This window comes from Centrocercus urophasianus, unplaced genomic scaffold (assembly GCF_019232065.1).
Source record: "Centrocercus urophasianus isolate 14NV4802_14NV808 unplaced genomic scaffold, USGS_Curo_1.0 seq_11, whole genome shotgun sequence".
NCBI lineage: Eukaryota > Metazoa > Chordata > Aves > Galliformes > Phasianidae > Centrocercus > Centrocercus urophasianus.
Window position 1 is genome coordinate 10,325,332 of NW_024884253.1, and position 23,701 is coordinate 10,349,032.

The 23,701-nt window shown below is 43.2% G+C and overlaps 1 protein-coding gene across 10 annotated transcripts in view; it reads left to right on the forward strand.

Annotated features, from left to right (window-relative positions):
* MTSS1 (MTSS I-BAR domain containing 1) overlaps nucleotides 1-23,260 on the forward strand; it is a 117,123-nt gene extending 93,863 nt beyond the window's left edge. For 2 of the 10 annotated variants that reach the window (XM_042836260.1, XM_042836285.1), the window contains 9 exons: nucleotides 3,756-3,913; nucleotides 5,333-5,440; nucleotides 6,353-6,450; nucleotides 8,432-8,639; nucleotides 15,391-15,510; nucleotides 16,524-16,718; nucleotides 18,349-18,513; nucleotides 18,861-19,023; nucleotides 20,301-23,260. In XM_042836260.1, coding sequence (XP_042692194.1) covers nucleotides 3,756-3,913; nucleotides 5,333-5,440; nucleotides 6,353-6,450; nucleotides 8,432-8,639; nucleotides 15,391-15,510; nucleotides 16,524-16,718; nucleotides 18,349-18,513; nucleotides 18,861-19,023; nucleotides 20,301-20,998 — 1,913 coding nt within the window. In that variant the 3' untranslated portion in view covers nucleotides 20,999-23,260. Of the gene's footprint in view, nucleotides 1-3,755; nucleotides 3,914-5,332; nucleotides 5,441-6,352; nucleotides 6,451-8,428; nucleotides 8,640-15,390; nucleotides 15,511-16,523; nucleotides 16,719-18,348; nucleotides 18,514-18,860; nucleotides 19,024-20,300 lie in introns of all 10 variants that reach the window. The other 8 variants (XM_042836250.1, XM_042836277.1, XM_042836292.1 and 5 more) reach the window with 6 other exon arrangements.
* Nucleotides 23,261-23,701: the final 441 nt, after the last annotated feature.

Genomic DNA, 23,701 nt, shown 5'->3' on the forward strand with positions numbered 1-23,701 from the left:
TAAGTTCTCTTAAAAAGTGTAAGCATGAAATAGAGTTGAAAATCAGCTTTAGCTTTTTTTCTTCTGCCTAATACTTTTTACTGAAGTTCTTTTCAAACAAGGGTTGAGAAGGTGCATGAGGCCTTTAGCAGTGATTTGCACAGGTCACTAAAACTGGTCTTTTAAAGTATGTCACTCCTTTACAGCTCTTGCACATTGTGCTAGTGATGTGAAGCAGCTGCTCTGACGGTAACATGTTAAGACTGCCCTTGGAGCAGTGGTGGATCCTGTTAATAATGACAAGAAGCAGTTCACTCTTTGCAGCTCAGTGGCTGTTACCCATGTCAAGCCATGAATCACAGTGCTTTCCTTCCTGGCGTGATGGAAGTCAGTTTACAACTTCTGATCCCGCATTTCCGTTCCTCTCTACAACTCCCATTTGAGAGAGGGGGGATATGAATTTCTCCTCCCTTTTCAGACTGTTGACTCATTACCCTGAATGCATGTGGGTGTCTTTTGCCCTCTGCCATCATACTCATTTCTAGCTGACTGCAGATCAGACCTGTCACTACACTTGGTGTTTTGACCATTTCTAATGCTGATTGGTTTCGGTGAGTCATTCCAACCTGTCTCCAGGAGGTCATCCACCTCATTTCAGGAGCACCTTTCCTGCTGCTGAGTGATGATAGTGCTCTGGAACTGTTTTCTGTCATTATGGTAGTTATATTGGTTTGGGAACATTTCCAAATGGGTAACCTAAAGCCCATTGAATGTGGGATAGAGAGAATAATTGATTGCTGGTGTAACTTGTGAATGTGTGCCTCATGTCCACAGGCAGAAATAGTGCCATTGGTTGTCGCAGACACCATGGTCAGATGACCTTCTGCTCATAATTCAGCGGGGAAAAAGCGCATTGTCTTCCAGTGCTCCATGTTCCCTTCTGAGATGAGTGGTGGAGTCAGACTTAAGGAGAGCTGAGGTGGCAGAGGGGCAGAGAGCTGCTGATGCTTACATCCTTGGTGGGTGTCCTCGAGGTGTAGTTGTGCTGTCGAGGGACTCTGATCTAGGCTGCTTAGCAAGGAAAGTGATTGCATTGGGCAGAGATGTCGTCCCTCAAATTCCTGAGCTGCCTGAGTGCTGTGGCAGGCAGCTGGAGATGCAGAGAGTGGGAAGAGTTATGTCTGATTTCTAAAGGCTTGCTAGATTGATGACTGCATTATGGAGCTTTCAAAGGACGTTAATAAAGCTTTTCTGTACCTAAAAAATAATTGCTTGGATACATCAAGAAAGAGATGTGTTGATGCCACGTAAACATCTGACTTCAGGGCCTCATCCCAGTGATTCACCTAAGCTTGTTTCCTGCTCTGAATTATACCCCACAGCCTCACACGCCCCACAGTGTTCACACTGACTATGCAGGTGCCGAGAGCTCTCCCTAAAAGTACCTGGGAGGAGGTGCTATGTCCATCAGCTTCCTGACTCGTGTGCAGGAATAAACAAGAAACTTCACAGGGCTATAGAGGATGCTGTAAAGCTACTTTATATACATATAAACGTACATACATAGGTACATATACACACACTGTAGTAGTGCACAGCTTGATCATTATTCTAATAGCAGTGTTGAATTCAGTAGGTTGCAAAGGTGTAAATGAGGTTTATTTTTGCCCTGTGTTTTGGGTGCTCTGTTGCACTGTGCCAGGACATGGCTCTGGGAGGTCCAAGTAGGTTATCCAGATTCACTCTAATTGAGCCCATTTTGTCGATGGCATCTAGTTGCTTCCTGAATGTGTGTATTCTCACCAGGGCAGTCAGATGCATTTAACAGAGTTTCCAGTGTTGAGTGCATGATGATCTGGTGAAACAGCTGAACCTGTACAGCAATTCTGCAGAGCTGGGCTAATGAGTGCATTGGTTTAGTTAGCAACCAACGTGTTTTTCATTGAGTGCATTCACACAAGTGGACCAGCAGTAGGTTTAGAAGAAATGAACTTACTTCACCTGTTGTTACTTGTAGGCAGCTCTCAAAGTAAGGTTATGAGCATGAATGTAGATCTGATTTTCATAAGGAGTTTGAAAGAACAGCTCCAGAGAAGTACAGTCATTGCATCTGGTTGCATGGAAGAGTATGAGAAAGGGCCTGAAATGTGCAAAATAGTCTTCAGTCAGAAGGGCCCCATTTGTTTCCTAAGGATGACAGGTGAGAAGGCCCAGGATTTTAAGAGACCTACTCAATTCTTTTCCAAATTGTTTCTGACATATGTCAATTTTGAGATGAGAAGCAGGTAACCATAATGTCAGAGTATGTTATTTTTAAAGTTACTTACTTCCCACTGATTTTATGACCCCACTGCACCAGTCAGGGAGATCTAGAGGGCTGGACACTGGGTGTTCACTCTGGCACTTTGGTACCCGGTGGCTGTGGTGGTGGCTGTGCTGTCATTGCTCTGTGCACAGTTCTTTGAAGACATGTTTCAGGAGCTCTGTGAGTGGTTATCTAGGCTATGTCTAGCTTGGAACAGAGGAAACTTGGATGTGTCCAGTCTGTAATGCCTCTAATGCAGCACGACTCTCTTTGCTTCCATTCCTGCTGTCTTTCTTGCTGCTCTGTCTGCATGGCAGTGCTAAGGAGCTGATGACTTCATCTCTCTCTGGAATATTGCATCAATACATATGATGATAAGGCAAAGGTTTTCCTTTGTAACCCTCACTGTGAATCATCTACACTGTGTACTGCACACATTAAGAGACTTCTCTGTGCTTATAGTTCTAAATCGTCCGTGCACAACAGTTATTGTCCATTAGAGTTGATTGTGGGTAGCTGCAACTCACCATTTTAAATGTCGTTCTCCCAGTATTTAGTAGCAGTGAAATGGAAATGTGCCTGGCATAGTTAATTTGTGTTGTTAGTTGTAGGAGGTTTGAGGCAGGTTTGCACAACTGAGGTTCTTTAAAATATTCAGAGGTATAAGCTGCATGAAAAGGTCTTGTGACTAGAGCTGTGTTAGCACAGTGATACAGTGGCTGAGCAGCAGCTCTTCCTTACTAGTGGAATGAATTCTTGGCATGCTGCAGAGCAAGGGGTTGATGCAGAAAAAGGTGCTCACCTGTCTGAGAAGGTTTTAGTTGACTGTAGTAAAAATAGTGGAACTTTTTTGATTGTGAAACATCAGATGATTATTTTTTTCATAGGCAAACACAGATGTTACTGAACATCAGTGCGTTCGATACGTTGGTAGTTTTTAGGGTCTGGATTTAGCATAAAGAAAGCTGTTCTATCAGTTGCTTGTGTAAAATACTTGAATCCAGTGATCAGTGGCATGTTTCTAAAATCTCATCTAGAAGATATATTCACTCATTTAATGGCTCCACAAACTGTCATTAAGACCTTGAGAAGCAGAAAAGTAGGAAGGAAGGGAAATATACCTAAGGTTGGTAATTAATACCATCCTAATTGGTAAGACGTTGATTTTCAGCAAGGAAGTTATGAAGGGTTTCTTCAGCTAACACTTTGAGAAAGTCCTTACATGAAATGGTACCTTTGGCTTATTGAAACCTCTTGAATTAAGATGGGTTTCTAGTCTATGCAAAAGGGAAAAAGATGCGATGAAATAATTGAGGAAGAAACCTGACTAATTTGATTTAAGGGAAAATGCTGGTTGAGACTTGAATTGCAAAAGCACAATCTGGCAGCAGTGCTGGCTGAAAGTAAGTTATTCTTCTGTGTAGATCCACAGTTATGACAAAACATGTTCTTGATTGTTTCCTGCATACAGGACGGGGTGACATTCAGCCCCAGTTGGACAGTGCTCTGCAGGATGTCAATGATAAGTACCTGCTGCTTGAAGAAACTGAGAAGCAAGCTGTCAGAAAAGCTCTCATCGAGGAGCGTGGTCGATTCTGTACTTTCATCTCGATGCTGCGGCCTGTGATAGTAAGAGCTCTCCATTTAAAGTTGGTACAGTGCACAAATGGGATGTGTCCAATAACCTCTAGAAAGATAAAGTTCAGTCTGCATCTCTAGCTGGCAAATGGTGGGAGTTGGGCACTTAATTGTAAGCACATAGAGTAATTCAGCAACTGAAGGTTGCCTCTAAGAAGACTAGTGGGGATATAGTCGGTGGTAATGCTTAGCAGAGCTTGAGTTCCTTCTGCAGATGAATTTGAGACATTGACAATGAACAGTTTTTTCCGCTGCTTTTGTTCTCATCATCACATTTTAATATAAACCTTCCTTATTCCCACTCCAGTACTAGCTCTGATAAATGTTTTAAGACTTCCCCTGTGCTTACAGTGATGTTATCTGACAGATTGCAGCCTGCTTTCATGCACTTTTCTGGCAGCTGTTTTCCTCCTGTGTTTTTTCAGTTCACTGAAAGGGCTTCAATGTATTTTCCTAATCTCAGGTTGTCTGAAGCCCAGCGATGAATCGTTTGTGGCTTTCTGCAAGCTTGATGCATTTCTGAACGGCCTTCAGTGTATTAGGAAAATTTTGTTCCTAGTGTTTGTTTACAGAGAGTATCTGTCTCAACAAAAAGTCATGATGAGAGAGGTGGAAACATACCTGAACTGGTGGAGATCAGTTGCAGGCTGAGGGCCCAGGTCTAACCACCAGAGTAGCAACAGCAATACTGTGGTAATTTGTGGTGCTGGAATATTCTGAACTAGCTGTTGATATATCTTGAGCTAGGCTGAGTCATAGATGTGCTAATGATCCACACCTGTATATTGCCCTAATCTTAAAGTTTCCAAAAGCTAGCAGAAGTATGAGTTTAGCTCCTATTTTCAAGTTTGAAGTTGAAGGTCCATTAGTGAGCATACAGAGAAGAGTAGAAGTTAATACAGATGTCACAAAAATGGCATTCTTTTTCTGGAATTGTCCCAAAAAGAAGGCTGAGATATCATCTCACTGATGAGAGGATTTCTGGGCCTCATAACATAGAGCAATCTTAAAAGAGTCATACAATCATTAGAGTTGGGAGGGATCATTAAGGGCCATCGGTCTGACTCCCCTGCAGTGAACAGAAATGCCTACAGCTAGAGCAGGTTGCTCAGAGCCCCAGCCAGCCTGGTCTTGAATGTCTCCGAGGACAGGGCCGTCCTCCACATCTCTGGGCGACTTGTGCCAGTGCCTCACCATCATTACTGTGAGGAACTTCATATCCAGTCTAAATCATAGAACTCTAAATGAATGTTTCCAGCTCTCTTTCATAAGCAGTGATTGCTTAATCAATAAGGAAGAAGCAGCTCCAGTGGGCATTCCTGCGGTCGTTGGAAAACAGAAGTACATTATGTTGTGGGTCCAATTTTTAAAACCGAGGCTGTGATTAGACTTCTTCTTTTGTCCTTTCAGGAAGAAGAAATATCAATGCTGGGAGAAATAACCCATTTACAGACCATATCCGATGACTTGAAAAGTCTCACCATGGATCCGCACAAGTTGCCATCTTCAAGTGAACAGGTTAGTGTGGAAGATGTTTTTATTTTTAGCTTGTAAGTTCTTTGTGTGTTGTGAGAAATACTGACTGCTAGCACTGAGTGGCTTTACATTACACTGCGTAGATTCTTCTCTGCAGCAGTGCAGTTTTTAACATTAAGTAACTTTTAAAAAATTGGAGTTAAAGTACCAGCCAGGTGCTCCTGAACTATTTGGGAAGACCAGTGTGAAATGGTACTTAGCAAAAATCTATGAAAATGAATGAAAATGCCTGTTTTCTGCTGAGGGTATTGAATGGGTGATACCTCCTCACCCTGCCACATCCCTGCCTATGTGTGATTACAAGATTGCTGAGATTATATATCTTGATGGAGCCTAACAATTGAACATTACTACATGCTGACATTAAAATGCGTAGAAAAATGTGTGCAGTTAAATGACTCCAAAAAGGATCCTTTAAGTCAGCCCTGCTGAACTCAGTTTTCTTGTCATGCCTTATCATTGACCTGAAAGTATAAAGGATGGAAGCTCTGTTGCCAGCGGATATTGGATCTTCAAATTTTTTTTAATGTGAGTTTTTCAATGCTAAAGCTGTTGCAGGTGTTTTTTTAAGAGAAGAAGAAAACCAGTAGTCTGAGATATGGATAAAATGAAACTCCAGTTTACTTTTTGAAGATGTTTTCTGCTCACTTTCTGAAATCTCTTTTTGTGATAGCAGTTCTAGTGTTAAAGAACTGTAGTTTCTGGAAACCCAGAGAGTTGGCTGTCCTCTGTGGGAACTGTAACATGCACAGTGTAATTCTAGCAGAAAAAAATGTGTCAGTTGGTACTGAAATCTTGCAGTGAGGACAAATGTTGTGTGAACAGCAAGTGGTTTCTGCTAACAGAGGAAGAAAGATTTCCGTGTCTTTGATGCTGTTGATTATCTTTCATCAGGTAATTTTAGATTTGAAAGGTTCTGATTACAGTTGGTCTTACCAGACTCCTCCATCCTCTCCCAGTACCACCATGTCCAGAAAATCTAGTGTTTGCAGGTAAGTAGACTGGTAATATTAAATTTTAACCTGTTTGGGGGCAAAGAGATGCAGGTTCAGACTGTGGTGTAGATTTGTATTCATACTTAAAACAACAACTCTTAATGAAATAAATCCCTTATGGTCTTTATCCATGTAAGTATGTGACTGGGAATACTAAAAAGGATGGGCATCACTGAACAACTTTCAAGCTCAAGACAACTTGACGATGCTTTTGATTCAGTTCTCTTGAAGCCATTTCAGATCAAAGAGCAGACTGTACTAATTTAAGCTCTGAGATTGTTCGTTTATAATTTCCTTTTCTGTTTTTCATATAATGACTTTTTAGATTATTCTAAGTAGCTCTTACTAATCACTAAGTTAACTGTTTAAAAAAGGAAAAACATTCTTGGCAATTACGCTGTCAGTCTGGTAGAGGGGAATGCTTTTTTGATACAAGTTTTTTTTTTTTTTTAACTGTTTAATGCTGTCTAATACTGTCCTGAAATATGTTGAAACACTGGGTTCTGTCTATGCTTTCTCTGTAAAACTGTTTTCTGTCATGAAACAGTTTATTAGCATGCTGCCCCTGTACCCAGCGTCTACATTTACTCTTTCCTTTTACTGAAAAGGAAGACATCCTATTGTGTATTCTGCTCCAACACCTTTGTAGCTGCTCTCAAATGATTACCTTTTAGTTTGCTTTATGAATAATGTACTACAGGTTCCCTGCGTATGAGCAAAGTTACCTATAGCATGTCAGAGCAAGTGAACACGACTTCTTTTATGTATCTACTTGTCTCTGCATGCAGATATATATAAAAAAATCCTTCAATACTTTTATATATATGAAAACACGCATATTTAAAGCAATGAGCACAGGCTTATAGATGCAATATCCTGAAGCTATAAAAGAAAATGGCTGAAAATCCATCATCTGTTCCTAATCAACCTAATTTTATGCGGTAAAACCTACATAGGCACTACTGTGTATGGATAAAATACAGCAGAGCTCCTCTTCCTGTGCTGCTGGCTGACTTGTCCATCTTATGTGTATGTGGGATTTATGGTCAGGTGCAATGCAGTGCTGGCCCATGTATAGTTCAGAGCCATCTCCTTAGCTAGGCAGTGGATGCCTGTCAGTGACGATAGGAAAATGCCTTCAGAGTGATGCATCCTGCTAGTCCTGCTTAGCCACCCCAGAAAGAAACTTCAGCTGCTCCCATGTTTTGACTGGCTGTTCTGATTGACACTGCTGTTCTTCATGAGTACTGAAGACTGAAAATCAATCTTCTTGGTTGAAATGGTTTTTTGGTGTCTTATTTTTAATGGATATTAATTTGGATTATTAATTCTTTGATGGTCTTTTTTAAAGCTGCATATCTGGAGACAGGACTTCACTGAATAAACTATCACCTGCTTTTATTCCCAATAGAAAGCATTCATGTGAGAGAAACTTGTCTCAGACACTCTGAATATGGGGTTTTGGTAATGCTGTCAAAAATCTCATATGCTGGCTGACCCAAAAACTGCATGTCAGGATGCAGACTTGTAGATGAACCATGATGCCTTTGGACCCTCTGCTACAGATTTCTCTGAAAATTTGGTCTGTGGTGCAGTAGAAGAGAGCTGTCAGCAAGCTTGTTTGCTCATAAGTGTAAAGGCCAGAAGGCGTGTAACACCCCTTCATCCATAACCTAACTTGAACTGCTAGTGGTTACAGAATGTTATTTAAGTGAAATTCCAGGTAAAATGCCATTTTCTCTCTGGTCACAAGGGATACTGCAGCTGCTTATGGTTCTTTACTGATATATATGTGCATATGTATATATATTTATATTTAAATTTATTTTGTCAACATTTTTTCTTTTCCGGTTTATGCTGCCTGTTGCTAGAGACATGTGGAATGTTAATTGTACTGTATACGGGTCTCTCCCCACCCCACCCTTGTGTCTTTTCCTCTCCCCTTTCCTTTCTCTGTTCCTTTTGTCTCTCACAGCAGTCTGAACAGCGTTAACAGTAGTGATTCCCGGTCCAGTGGCTCGCACTCGCACTCACCTAGTTCACACTATCGCTATCGCAGCTCCAATCTGCCTCAGCAGGCACCCATGAGGCTGTCCAGTGTGTCCTCCCATGATTCTGGATTCATGTCCCAGGATGCTTTCCAGTCCAAATCGCCATCCCCTATGCCACCAGAAGCACCTAACCAGGTACGTGCAAGCATGAGAACAACAAAAAAAACTGACTGTGAGCTGGACTCCGTTGCTTGGCTCACCTTTCACAAAAGGATATGATGTAATTTTGGGGTACCTTGAAGTCAGATTAATCCCTGAGGATTTGTCTGACTGCACTTCATCCATCTAAAAGTTGGGCCTCTGTGAGTGATATGTACTGCTGTTGCAGCTGGCAGTGAAGAAGGGGATGAGTCGCTCTCAGGGGATGTGGTTTTTGCTCTGGCCCTGAAGGGAGCCTGGATGCCTAACTTTCAGATGGGTACAGAGGAGAAAGAATAAGAAATCCCTCTGCAGGAAGGAGTAAATACTCATTTTACCCACTGAGGTTACCAATTAATATCCTATGCCGATTGCAACTTGTTAGTATCTGATGGCTGTTTATTTTTTAATGGACAAACATTAGTGCCAGAACAGCCTTCTGACAGCCATTGTATCAGTGCAGTGGTGGCTTTGACAACAAGGATACTGTTTTTATTCCCACCAGATGGGCCCCTACAAAGGGCCTGGAATACTCGACATCATAGGAGGCTTTAGTTTTGTCATTTTTGATGACATCCCTTTCTGTGGATAGGCTTACATTTAGCATGTAGCTCTCCCAGTGAAATTTTTAGGGTATCATCAACAACAGCACTGCTTCATGTAGGCCTGGGGCATATTCTTGAGAGAAGCTCAGCATTTTCCCTTCTATATACTTAACTCTTTCATTTAATAAAAATGCTTTGTTTTCAAATGCATACATCTACAGCTGTCCGCAGTCTGGACACATCAGCATTGTTTTTATAGATGACAACCTGAAGAACTTTGTGCACACTAATAAAATGAATGTTTTGTTTAGATTGGCTATGGCTAACCTAAGTGAAATGCAAAAAAGTAAATGAGCAATAATAAAGTAAACTGGAATAGTAACAAGGTAAGGAAGTTGACTTTTAAGATACATACATCGGTTATACATGCTAGCATCATCTCTGATTTTCATAGTATCCACTGCACCTGCATAAAAGGGTGGTAATCTACATGATGGTGCTGTGTTTGCTGATGAGGATGTAACTTTGCAATTGCCCTTAGCATGGAAAAAACCCAACACCTCTCTTTGCAAGTTCCCCTGTTAAACAAGGGAGAGAACTTAGGCCGGTATCAGCTGGCAGAACATCCTGAAAGTCGATGGAGTCACGCTGATCTACACCAGCTAAGTTCATACGCTTTCACTTCATTTTAGAAACTATCCATAAAGTTGCAAACTGATCCAAGCATCACTTGAGCTATTCGTGAGCTGTAGAAGGCTGCAGCAGTGTGGCGTTGACTTGACAAGTGTAGTGTGTTGGTATAACAAATAGATATGTGCTCTGTGTGTCTCTAGTTCTGTATACCTTTACGCAGAGGAAAAGGTAACAGATCATTGCCTGGCCGCTTCATCTCTGCTTAAGTGTCTCGCTTTGTATGTTCAGCACTAAGTAAAATGTGTGTGTTGTGCTGACAGATAATTGTGATCGTGAGCTTACTGAGAAGCTGTTCAGTTTACAGCGTTATTTCGTGTTGTGTGTCTCTAACCAACTGACAGAACTTCCTTTTGGGGTTGTGCTTTGAGGCTGGGTGGTGGGTGGGAGGAGCAGTGGTGGCGGCTGCCAGCTGTTTCTGAAACACTGATGTCATTGTTTCTGGTAGTGACACTGAGGAAGCAGAAAAGCAAGCTTTGGGATCAACGAAGGAAATTAAGAGCCATTTATCTTGTGCAGGTGGACACTTTGCTGATGCTTGCTAGCTACATGCTGTGGCATCTGCTAGCAGCAGTAGTTTTTAGGACAACAAGACCCATTTTTTTTTAATAATGGATTTTAAAAGACAGTAAAAAGGAGCCACATAAAATCCCTGAATTACGGGAATGGGACTGTGTGATCTACATGAAGCTTTTATGCTCTCACCTATACTGAAAATTAATCTGAGTCCATTCAAAATAACAGATAAATTATTAAATCTGAAAGAAGAAATAAGCAGGGATTTGAGCAAGACGCAGGCTGTGCCAGAGGAGAGATGACTGTCAAAATGAACAGGCCTACAATTGCTGACTGGTCTTTACAGTCTTTACATCATACTCTGCGCAGAAAGAAAGAAAAGGAATGATTATTCTTTTTAATTGAGTATGCAGTATTCCCCAATATTCTCTGCAGCATTATTCTTGACATCACTGGAAGTGAAAGGGTTAGCCTCTAACAGATAGCTGTGCATTTAGAAGGGGCTCTTCCAAAATGCTTTATCAAGCAAGTGCAGCTGGATGAAAAGCATTGCAGATCTCTTTCTGCAGGTGAAAGGTTTCTCTAAATGCCAGATGTGAGGTCAGCCTTGGTCAGCGTTGCCCTTTGCATGTACTGAAACCATGTAAAGCCCTTGGAAGATCTTCTGCTGGGAGCAGAGAGTATAAATGAAAGTCCAGTGTGGTTGGTGCTGTTTGACCACTTGTGCCCTGTGCAGTACTCAAGCTGAGGATCTGAGATGAGGTGGCACGCTGATGGTGCCATTAAGTCTCTGTTAAGGAGATGACAGTACAAGGCTGGGCTTGCAGTGAGCACACACGGTGATTTTCATCAGATAGAAAGTGATTATAGAGCTGGATTTTAGAGGCTGCTAATGACTTGACAAGTGAAAGCGAGGGGAGAGAAAGAAGTGTATTAAAGAGGAGGGGAGAAAAGCAACAAACTGTTCATCTAGTCAGACAGCAGAGAACTGACTCTTTCTTGCTGGAATATTCTGGAAATCATTTTCCCTTTAACAGTAAGGTAGAGGGAAACCAGAGGTGAATTTGCTTCCGCGTGAAAGCTAAGAAGATTCTACTTTTGAGGAAATTTCATTGCTTGAAATAGCTTGAGGGTGGAATAGGGAAAATATACCGTTGCAGCTATTCAGTTGTCCATGTAAATTACCATATGTTCCTAGATTGAGCCATAAAAAAATGTTATAGAAATAAATGCATCTATCAGTTTCACCAGGCACTTGCTTTTCCTAAACATCATTTTTCAAAATTAAGTTTCTCAAGGGTTTGTCCCTAGCTAGAAAGAAGAAGTGAGTAGTGCCTCGCTTCTGGAGATGAGACAGGCTGAGGAGGTGACCTTGAGTCCCCGTGCTTAGCTTTCAGAAACGTTACTGATGTGTCTTTTGCTGATTGCAGAGGGACATCGGGCCAGGCTCTTCATTAGAGTTTGGTCTCCTGGGAAACTCTTGCCCAGGAGCAGTCTAGTACAGGAGGAAGGGAAGGGTTAAGAAAGCAATGCTGTGTTTGGATGGAGAGCATAGCAAACAAAGGAAACAGATAATCCAAGAACTTGGAAGAGTATGTGAGAGACCAAATACCATGCTGCACATACAGAACGTACATCTGAGGGATTGCTTGTTGCTGTGCAGAGCAGTTTTAACTTTCTGCTGGTACAGTTAACATCAGGGACACATCAGAAAACATGCAGTTTTCTCAGAAGAGGTGATCTAGGAGCTGAGCAGAACCACCATTATCACAGCTGTGGGAAAAAAAATAACCTCCCGGGATTAAAGTAGCTAAAATGAAAGAACTAATTTTAAAAACCGTTCAAATTAAGCAATCATTTTTAAAAGGGATAAACTAAAATGAACTGAAAAAAGCCAGAGTCGCATTGCTCACTCCAGGGTATGTGAAGCAGAACTGCTCAGCCCCATGTTGCCTGTGTGTGTGCATCTGCAGCAAGCACTCAAGTTTGGAGACCTTTTGCCCAAGCAGTAACCGTGCAGTTTCTGTTCTCAGCCACTCATATACTTTCTGCTAAGGAATGAAGGGTGGTCTGTGCTTCCACAGTCAGATCCTCTCAGCCAATCAGGACTGTTTCTGCAGTCTGATCCAGGCAGCATTTTGCCTGCACCCGCTCTTTTTCTCTATGCTTTTCCCCCAGGAGCTCAGTATTCTTCCATCCCCATCAATTTCTCGCTGACTGAATCCTTTTTTAGCAAGACATGAGGCTTCCTGTTCTATGTTGGGAATTTCTCAAGATGAAGAGATCCAGTTTCCCTACCACCACATCTTGCATTTCCTTCAACTATCAGGGTGTTTACCCCATCATGTTTTGGCTCATCCTTTGCCATTTGAATGACCACACTGGGTTTGGTGTGAGAGCCTTTCTTTCACCTTGGAATCACTTCAGTTCGAAAGTTCACCATTTCCAATCATTTCTGCCACACATCACATAAGTTGAACAAAACTTTGCATCTTCAGGACTTGTATTTTTAATCTTTTTCCGTCTGCTGACTACAGGAACTCCATTGCTCTGCAAACCGCATTTATGATCCATTTTTATCACTATCATTTTTTGACACAATCTCCTTAAACTTCTGGCTTGTGAATAAGAATACTGTATTGTGTGTAAACTTCAAATTCTCCCTTCAGTGGGTCATACGGAGAAACCAACAACGCAGCATGTGGAACTCACATCCTTTCCTGTCCATCCTGTCATGTGCAGCGTACGCAGACCCAAAACAGTCTTCCAACAGTTCTTTTGGGTCATAAGCATGAGGTTCCAGAAGATGCTCTCTGAAATACTGTTCTCAGGTTTATTTTTTCCTGCCCCCAATCTGACACTGGTGGTATAGGTGTTCTCATGGTGAGCGATCTCAATCAGCTTCTTTTGCTGAGCAGTCCAGGACTTGGGCAGGCAGAACTTGGAGGTTTACTTTAAAAACTGATTTTAAGAACATTAAAAATAGGCTATCTCCATCTAATGCACCATAGTTACGTTTGAAGGTGAAGTCATCTGCAACTCATGCTTGTTAATGTTCTTATTTTCAGAAATATTTCTCCTATAAAAGATGTTGCTTTCAATCAAGAAAGTAGCAGGTTACGCAGAGTTGAACCACTGCGTATCGAGTACCCCATGGCATACTTTTCACTTTCCTCCTTATGAGCCATAAACACTCATGGTTCTTCTGATCTCATATTCATCTCAACTGTCTGAGGTAAAGTTTTGAGCTGAAAGGGCATCGTACCACCCTTTGAGTATCAGCCTGTTTGCTGAGCCCACAGGTACATACATACACTTGCCACAATGCATGCAGATCTGATCTGATGCCAGCACAAGGTAGGGTGTGCATTATGTGTAAAACATAATCCTCTACGTTACATGCTTTCTTTTTGTCTTTTTTTTTTAGCAGCTTTTGCAAACTTTTACAGCTCTTACTTAAATCCGCAGTTCACTAAAAATTCCAGGATGCTTTTCAACAGCCCTGGTAGTCTTCTCCGAAACCCTTACAACAGCAGTGTTCTGTCTTGGGAGATTGGCATCTCCTTTTATGTAGGCAGTTAGCAATACATACATTCTTTATATGTAGGTTCTAGTGAGCATAGAGCCAATTTCTGGCTGTCAGCACTGGTGATTGTTCTACAGTGCCACTCATTCAGGTACCATATTATTGCAGGCTCACTCCAAGCTCTCTTCCTAGGTTCTATTTCAGTCGAGATTTCCCTCCCTGTTCAAAATGTTCTTTGTTGAAAACTGAGGTGCTGCTACACAATCCTGTATACAAGAACACGTTTCTGGATTCCTTGCCATTCTCTCAGGTGTGACAAAATGTTGGTGATATCCTTAGATAGGTTTTCTTCACAGGTCTTGGACTACAAAGGGATGAATTATTGTTGCCAGTGTTGCATTTCCTGGCAGTGAACAGAGCTCAGGGCTGTGCTGATCTTTCTTCTGATGTCCTTGACCATTTCAGAGCCCTTGGTTCTGAATGCACCCTTGGACCTGTATGCACATCCCTACTGATGGTGATGCCGATTGCAGTTAGTAAAACGTTCCACAAGCTTGTTCATCTTGGAGTGAGGCCTGTCTGTAGGTGCATCACCTGCTTTTGTGGAGGAGTTCCAGCAGTGAATGCACATAGGGGCATGCGCTGAAAAGTGGCAGAGAAGTTCCTTGTAAGAAGCTGAGTGTTTGAGCTGTTTATTGGACATTCGGTGTCCTGCATTTTCCTTCCCTCTCTGTCCAAGCCCCTGATATTTTCCATCTCTGCTGATAAGAGGAAGCAGCTGGCAAGCACGTGCCACCATTTATGCACTCAACAAAGTACATGCACCTTCCTTTTGACTGTTGGACAGAAAAGCTTGAGTCAGTGCTCTGGGTGTATGCATACTCCCCACAGAGGCACATGCATACAGATTTTGGAAACGTCCAATCTGGTGAGTATTGCTTCTTTCTCTATTCTATAATATTTGAACTCAGACAAACTTTTCACAAGCACTATTGCGGGTCAGAAAATCTAAGAACTTGTGAATGTGACATTTGCTGCTCCATGTTTTCAATCTAAACTTTGTCTTTCAAGTACTGACAATCTGCTTTTCGTATGAATCAGTTGACTTGGTAAATTGCATGGTTGGACCATCGGTCCATTCAGCTTCTTGTTCTGAGACAGCTAACAGAATTGAGATGCTGAGATGTAATGAGGGCTGGAGACCGATCCCTCATTCTCAAGCAGTGTGGCAAGTTCTCTCACTAAGCAGTTGGCTTGTTTTGGTGTAGATTTCCTGAACACTAGCAATGGTTTTGAGCAGTTTCTAATTGTTTATTTAAACCCTAACCCTCTGCTTCTCTCATCCTTCCCTTTCTCCTCTGTGTGTCTTTGTTTATGTGCTTTTTGTCTTTCTTTTTTGTTTGTATTTTTTTTTTCTTTTTGACGGCTTCTGTATCCTTTCCCTGCGTTGTGGTGCTGTTTTACGCTGCAGAATTCGTCCAGCTCTGCCTCTTCTGAAGCCTCTGAAACCTGCCAGTCAGTGAGCGAGTGCAGTTCCCCCACCTCAGTCAGCTCAGGCTCCACCATGGGGGCTTGGGCCTCCACAGATAAGGTGAAAAACTTCATCTCAAAGACATACAAACCTGCTAGCTTGTTATCCAAACCCAGCAACTTTTGGACAAAAAAAATGTTCATGGGACACAGCCAGGATTCTTCTCCGGGAAGATGAGAATAGGAACTACTGCACACTCCCTTAAAATTCAATCTCTTTGAATGAACCACAGAGACACCTTAAAAGGAGTGCTAGAGGGACACTGCAAATTGGACATTTTGCAGAGTAACGTTCTCAGAAAATCTCGGTGTCCACCTTTTCTGTTGAAGGAGACTGTGGAATGCTGCCCAAACCAGCTGGTTGCCTGACAAAGGGCATCTTGGCCATGTTTTACCATTGGTGGCTTCTCCACTCTCTCCCATTAGATAGCATGTGTAATGCCAAGCAATTGGGGTGTGTTTCTGAAGAAAACAAAAAGAAATACGAAACTCTGTGCCAGAACGTGTTTGGAGTAAATTATGGGGTTTACCCTCACAACCAGAGGAGGAAGTGAGCATGGTGTCCATTCTCATCTGGTAAATCCTTGCTGTTGGGTTTTTTCTTTTTTTCCCCTTCCATGTCATCACACGGCCAGATCATGTCATTTTCAAAGGCAGTATGCTTTTCCTCTCTGTCCGCCTACATAGATTAAATGCCACCAATGCAAACACCTTCAGTATTGGAAATGTTTTGTTTTTACGCCTGCAGACTAACTAAATTGCCAAAGCTTGTCCCAGTGTGCCACTTTCACGGACAGAAGGCAATGCTGCTTAGCCTGGAGACAATGACTGCTAGATTGGTGTCTGAAATTTGTTATGCCAAGTAACAATTTTCAAGCAATCTCAGTTCTGAACCAAGCATTGTATCAATTTTCTGTTGTTTATTTGTGGCAAAGCTAAGATCTTTCTTTTTTTTTTTTTTAATTATTTTAAGATACGGTTTTCTCCCTAGAGTGTCAGTCACAGTGTATTTTCATATTCATTCTGTTTATATTAATTTCTCTGTTTTTGTTTGTTTATTTGTTTCGTTTCCAGTTGTCTAATGGGTTTTATCACTGTAGTTTATCAAGTGACCCATCCGTAGCTTCAGTTGGTGCAGGTCCTTTCCCTCATTTCCCGCCTGTCTCCCGCGCGTGGACTCGGGCTCCCTCAGCCCTCCTTCCAGACTACGTTCATTATTACACCATTGGGCCAGGCATGTTGCCATCATCTAAGATCCCTAGCTGGAAGGTTTGTGTTCCTTTTGTTGTGGCAGTCCTCACCTCCTCATACTGAGTGTGTGCACAGCGGGTGTTGCTACCTTTCAATCCCTGTAATTACTGTTGATTTGCTCTGTTGAAAATGGCTCTGAATGGGCTCTGCATGGTGATAATCAGCTAAAATCCAGTACTGAATATTTCTGAATGACCTTGTCTGTTCTGACACTTTCTAAAACGCATTAAGTAAAACATATTAAGGCTGATAACAGTGAGGTAAGAAGGAACAGTTTAGCGCTGGAACAAATCTGGCATTGTTGAAAGCACTCTGGGCTCCATTCAGCAAGCATAGAGTGTGGTGAGTGTCCTCAAAGCTCTCAGTTGGGCAGAGAAGTGCAGGCTTGGCACCCAGCTTGTGTGGTGAAATCACTTGTGGAACAACACAGTGCTCTCCCTGCAGTTGCTGGCCTTGGCCCCCCCTAGGCCATAGGCAGCGTGCTCTTGTAGGTCTAGCTGGAGTGGGTTCAGAAGTTGCTTGGCATCAGGTGGAGCCCAGCAGTGACTGCAGCTGCCTTAACTTTGCTGCCGCAGGCTGAAAGAGCTCCCACAGCTTGTTCTGTTGTCTCGGGTGAGACCACAGAACCTGTCAGAGTGCAGCAACTTCTATCGGTTGCCATAGCTGGATCTGTGAGGATCTCCCTCCACATCCGGATGTCTCTGCCCTGCCAGAGCATGGACTTGTCCCTGCCAGGCACTTCCCTATGGAGCAGTGCCCTGGAGGAGGGGAACCAGCTCTCCTGTCTGTTGCCCTGAAGTTTCATGCTGCTGGAATGCAGCTGATAGTGCTGCACAGGTCCTCGATGCCTGTGGATGCTTACATGATGCTACATACGCACTGTGGGACCTTCTTATGTGTAAATTGAGATGCCTTGTTGCAGACCCCTCACTTATCTCTCCAGCAGTTGGAGACTGAGACATAAACATAAGTTGGCCACAGTGATTGCAGGGCTTCTGTGTCATTGGTTGTGTCTGTGCTAGAAGCTCTTTGCCAGTGCATTTTACTGCAAAATGCTTACAGCAAAGACACAGCTGTCTAGGCAAAGCACAGTTCTTCATGCGTTAATAAAACTGTCAGTCTTCCTTCAGTACAGCTCATTACTATGAACCAGAATTCAGCCATTAAGTAAACTGAGAGATTGCTCAGAGTAATCTCCGATGTATCAAAAATCTGCTCAGGCCTAATTTAAACTGTAGACATGTAAGAATGTACCAGAACTTGTGTACATCTAGCATTGCTGATTGGACCTTTATGTATATTTTGTGCTGTGTGCTTGTGACCTCTGCACTTGAATTTCTGAAAATACAGGCTTTCACACAGGGGTATTTCATTTAGAGAAAGCAGTAATGTTAAAATACTAAATAACTTCATTGAAAAAAGCTTAGGTAGAATAGGAAATTTAGGTTTCCTTTAATAAAGGAAATAGGTTTTGTAAGTGAAAAAATTTAAATATCATCAAGATCAATTAATGTATGGCCTTGTTCAGAAAGGCATATCCAGTTTGATACATCATCTGCAGGCTTAAAATTGCCCTTTTGCACTGTTATATTTGTGCTTATAGCCCAGTTACGCAGGAAAGCTATCACTAACAAGCGTGCTTCCCTAGGACTGGGCCAAACCAGGCCCGTACGATCAGCCAGTGGTGAACACTTTGCAGCGCCGGAAGGAGAAGCGCGAGCCGGATCTCAATGGCGGAGCTCAGGGCGGCCCATCTGTCCCAGCCGAGGAGGCCCAGAGACCTCGGAGCATGACGGTGTCGGCTGCCACAAGGGTGAGGCTCTGATTTTGAATGTGCTTTTTGGTGCAGAGGAAATGGATGTGCCGGTTTTGTTGACATGCCTTATCTTGGCAAATACTTGTCCAACAAGTGGGGCTGGTGTGGCGGTGATGCGGGCAGTGGAAGTTGTGTGGACGTGAAAGAATATGCTGTTGGGCTGTTAGCATTTGCAGGGCAATGGCAGCCAAAGAGGTGTCTGTTCTTAAGCCCAAGTGAAGGGTTGGATACAGTCCTCTTGGACTGTGATGGTGACAAGCTTTGCTTGGGAGAAAGAACGCCTAAAAACTGGTGAAGACTGACCAAACCTGTATGTAATGAATCTCCTTTCTGTGTGCAACCAGCAGGGTGAGGAAATGGAGCCCTGTGAGGAGCTGGCACTCGCTCTGACAAGAGGCCTGCAGCTCGACACCCAGAGGAGCAGTCGGGATTCCCTGCAGTGCTCCAGTGGTTACAGCACCCAGACCACAACTCCGTGCTGTTCAGAGGACACGATCCCATCTCAAGGTACCCAGCCCTGAACTGATGTGCCATCCAAGAGCTATTCTCTTTCAAAGCCTTCCAGCCCTCGTGCGCTCCACCCCCAGCAGTGAGGAGCTGTATTCCAGCAGCCGACACTGGCTTTACAGTCAGCTTCAGGGAAGGGGTGAACATCGCTATTGCTAAGTTTCTTCCAGCCCAGAATGCAGCCTGGATTTTGTAACTAAATAGAATTCTGGATTTCTGCATAGTGTGCTGAACACACTTGTTTTCTTGTACATTCCTAGAATGAGTTTTAGTTTAAGGATGCTACCAAGATAGAGTTTTAAAGGAAGTTCTGGATTTAGGTTTAATGGGGTAAGTGGAATGAGGCAGGTATTGCACCATGCACTTTTTGTGGTAGCAGTATCCTTTTCAAACTACATTCTTAGCAAAATTGTACTTGTGAGCTTTGCTTTCTTGTTCTGTTAGTGCTCTGATTCTGTTCTCATTTCTATTTTGTGACCTTTTATTTCCTACACAAACAGAAATGGCTGTAGCTGGAAAAAAGAATTTGTTGGAGACCTTCACTTGGGCAAACAGGAAGGTGCAGTAACGTGTTGGGCTTTGTGCCATCTCAGATCCAGCAGCAATCTGAGAGGGACTGAGTTTTGTGTTTACAGTTCAGCAAACCATATTGTTTGCTCAGCTGAGATCTGTGCAATTGCAGGGTGCCATGGGGCTTGCAGAGGGCCCAGCTTGGCTCAACATTTACATGGAAGGAAGGGAACCCAGTGCAATTATTACAGCTTAGGTTGTGTTTTCAGAGCTGGGATTTACTTTGTTTGTAGAATAATCAAATTTGTTGCTGAAATATTGGTACACCATCCCCTGAGCCACCCACTGCCTATTCTAAAGCACACTTTTTAGTTGCTGACTCTTCTAAGCTTTTGTATTTACAAGTGGTAACATATGGTTTGTAGGATGCTGGTTTTGGAATCTTAACACAGGCAACACACTCCGAGTCTCTGTTGCTTTATTAGTTCCTTTTAGAAAAGGTACTGAATGTGTACAGCTCTTGTTCTCTGTCTTGAGGGATGTGGGCAGGCTGCAGATTTAGGGTGCCTGGCCTCAGCCATGCGGTGTGAGAATCTTGGTCACCATGTTTCAGACTTCTTCCTCATAGAGGAGAGATCTGCCTTCATTGGTGTTGGCCTCCTGGTTTGGTTATGTGCAAACACACATAACGCATAACACATTTGGAGTAAGTGACGTGACTCAGTAGTCTTCTCCAGTTTGTTTCTAACTGTGTCATTTGGCATCAGTTTCAGATTATGATTATTTCTCTGTGAGTGGTGACCAGGAGGCAGAACAACAAGAGTTTGACAAATCTTCCACCATCCCAAGAAACAGCGACATTAGTCAGTCCTATCGCAGAATGTTTCAGACCAAGCGTCCCGCTTCCACTGCAGGTCTGCCAACCACGCTCGGACCGGTCATCGTCACCCCCGGCGTCGCCACCATCAGGCGGACCCCCTCCACCAAACCTTCCGTCAGACGTGGCACCATAGGGGCGGGTCCGATCCCCATCAAGACGCCGGTGATCCCCGTCAAAACACCGACCGTCCCCGATATCCCGGGGGGGCTGCCGGGCGTCCTCGCTGGGACTGAAGAGTGTCCCGAGCAAAGTCCCGAGTCCCCAGCAGCAGGAGACGGCGGGCAGAGCGTCCCCAGCATGCCCTCCTCCTCATGGAGCGGACAAGCGTCTGTCAACCCCCCGCCGTCAAGCCAGAAACTGGGCGCTGCCGACGAGCAGAGGCCGGCGGTTCCCGAGAGCGAGGGGGAGGAAAGCGAGCGGGACGGCGCGAGCAGCCTGGCGCCCGCGGGTCAGCAGGAGCTCGACGCCGGAGACCTCAGCCCTGGGGACGTCCCGCAAGGAGAAGACATGCTGAACGCCATCCGGCGCGGCGTCAAGCTGAAGAAGACGACCACCAACGATCGCTCGGCACCTCGTATTTCCTAGGAGTGAAGCAGCTGCCAGAGTACCACGCCGCCGAGAAGGAACTGGGAGGAAAAGTAGTTTGTCTGATCCATTCTGATCCGTAATCAATGTATTTCTTAAGATCCTCGGTAACAGACGGTCTGACAGTACTCTGAAAGAGAAACCATGGTGAAAGAGCGTAGTAAGACATAATCTTCACTGGTGTTTTAATTTGTAAATAACAGTGATTTGTTTCCACATTTTTTTGATCTAAGTTACACTTTTAATTTTTTCTGAAGGTGCCAAATCCCATTTACCTTTTTTATAACTCTTTGTAAAGTTTTAAATCATAGGAGAAAAAAAAATGTTGAGTAGTTTAACTTCAGCAAAGGGATTTAATGAGAATCTGGCTTTTTTGCAAGCTTTTGTAGAGCGCCTTGTAATAGTGAGGTTAAAAAAGCAAACAGCAGGACTTATTGTAAAGTTTAAGTCGAGCAGTGAGGAACAGATCCTCATTCGAGTGTTAAAAAAGGAGGTTTGAAGAGCAGGACTAAAAATTGACAATGAAAGCAATATATAATGCAAGGAAGAAACCTGCAGTTGGTAGAGTATTTGGGTGTAGGGGGGGAGGGAGATGCCATCAAAATAGCAGATGCTGTTGCACAAAAGTAGCCTAGTAGGAGTAATTACTGGTAGCTTCATGGTAAATGCATCAGAATAAGCCATATTGGATTGCAGTGTTTTGTTTCCGTAGGGTGTTTTAAAGACTGTTGTTTTTCTTTTTGCCACATTTCCTTCTGACTGCACAGCACCAACTCTCAGTCACATGCATGCAGCCGTCACTGTGTAGGCTCAGTTCCTCCGCCCTCACCTTCTGTTCCTCCCATCCTCTCACCGAATACAAACAAGGACAACAGGCTGAAGGCAGTTACAAAGGTGAAAATGATTCTAAACAGCAAGCAGGGAGTTCTTAGATATTATCAAAATGCCTTTTTCTGACTGTGCCCAGCAGGCTGGGCACCTTGGGAAGCCCAAATATTTTGAGAAAAGGATTTGACAGGCGTAAGCAGCTTGTGGTCTACTAAACTGCAAATGTTCCTTTCCACTACAGGGGCTTGTTTTTCTTACCTTCTTTTAAATGGCAGTCGATTGGCTTTTCTTAAATGTCAAAAAAAGGGGCTGAAGGGTTGGGGGGTGGGGAGATACGCCGTTTTTTATTTGATAATACCGGGAGTCTGACCACTGTATTCTCTTTTTTTGTACTTTAAGTCTCGTTTTTTGGATCGCTGTTGATAGAATTATTCAGACTTGGGTTTTTTCCTTAAAGTAAAAGTAAGTTCGTGCTGCAATACCTGTTCTCTATAGCTGACAGAAATATGCACACCGCGGGGCGCTGCAGCTGCTCGGAGCGCACAGCCAACGCTGTGGGCTGCAGCTGCCCACCCCCAGCAGAGCCACCCATGGACAGCAGGCTGCTGCAGCTGCCAGCTGCTCCAACAGGCAGCTTCCACCCAACGCCCTGCAGATTTCTCTTGGCTCTAGACTTGCTTCCACAACCTCTCATGCTTTAATACATAACTGCATTGGATGTGAACTTCTAGTAACTGTGTGGTCACTGTGTTCTATATAACATTTGACACTGCTGTGGTTGCTGACCTTTGTTTTTCTTTTTTTTTTTCTTTTTTTTTTTGTTATGGCTTGACAGCAAAAAATAAAAAAGAAAAAAAGGCATGATTCTTAGAGAGTATTAAACCTTCCTTTCTTTGAAAAACAAGCTCCTTATTACAGAATATAATAAACGGTAGTGCCTGTGGTGTGGCCCACCAGCCCTGATCCAGTAGCTGATGCATTGTGCAAATGAGGCTTCGAGATGGTTTTTGCATAAACAAAAACTGCTAGGAGATAATCTCAGTAGTTAAACGTGTTATTTAAACCTTTGAAATAAATGGATGTAACTGTACCCGAGTACAGCTTTTCACTTGTTTAGTTCTTAAACGTTAGCATCATCGGTAAAATTTAATATAAAATGTTGCCAAATTCAATGTAGAAAGAACGTGACAAAACACTTTGGATAGTTCTATTGTTTGTGTTTTTGCATATTGTAAAAGCAGTGTCACAGCTGAAAAATAAAATGTTTCTAATGGTAAATTATTGTGGTTTAGTTGCTAGTTTGTACTGAGAGTTGACCTCTCCCTGTGCAGTTTTTTGTTCTAAACTGGTATAAATAATTGCTGTAAGTGTGCCTCCCTTCTACATTGTAATGATTGCTTAAGCCTATGTTATAAATAAAGAACTGCTGGAAAACTTCTGTATTTCACTTCTTAAAGTCTTCTGCTTGTAGGGTGCTGCTGTCACCTCCGTGCACTTCCAGTGCCTCCCCAGCACCTCTGGGCAATGGAAGACTTGGATTTGATCAGCCTTTAAATCATAGAACGGTTCATTAAAGTCGGAAGAGACCACTGAGATAATCCAGTCCAACCATCAGTGCTGCCTTATGGAATAGCCATTGGGGTAAGGGGGGCAGCCACACCATCTGAGGGGACTGCAGAAGTCAGGAGGGACTCCTGCTCTGTCCTACAGCAACAACAAAGCGGTTGGTTGATTGTGATGGAGGGGTAAAATCACACATGAACTATTTGCTGTTTGCATTCCTTCTTATGTAGTTAGTAGATGAGCAAGCAAAATACAGGATGTGGGGGGATAGCAAGGCAGAGGGAGAGGGAACAGGGTGTTTGTGAGCTGACA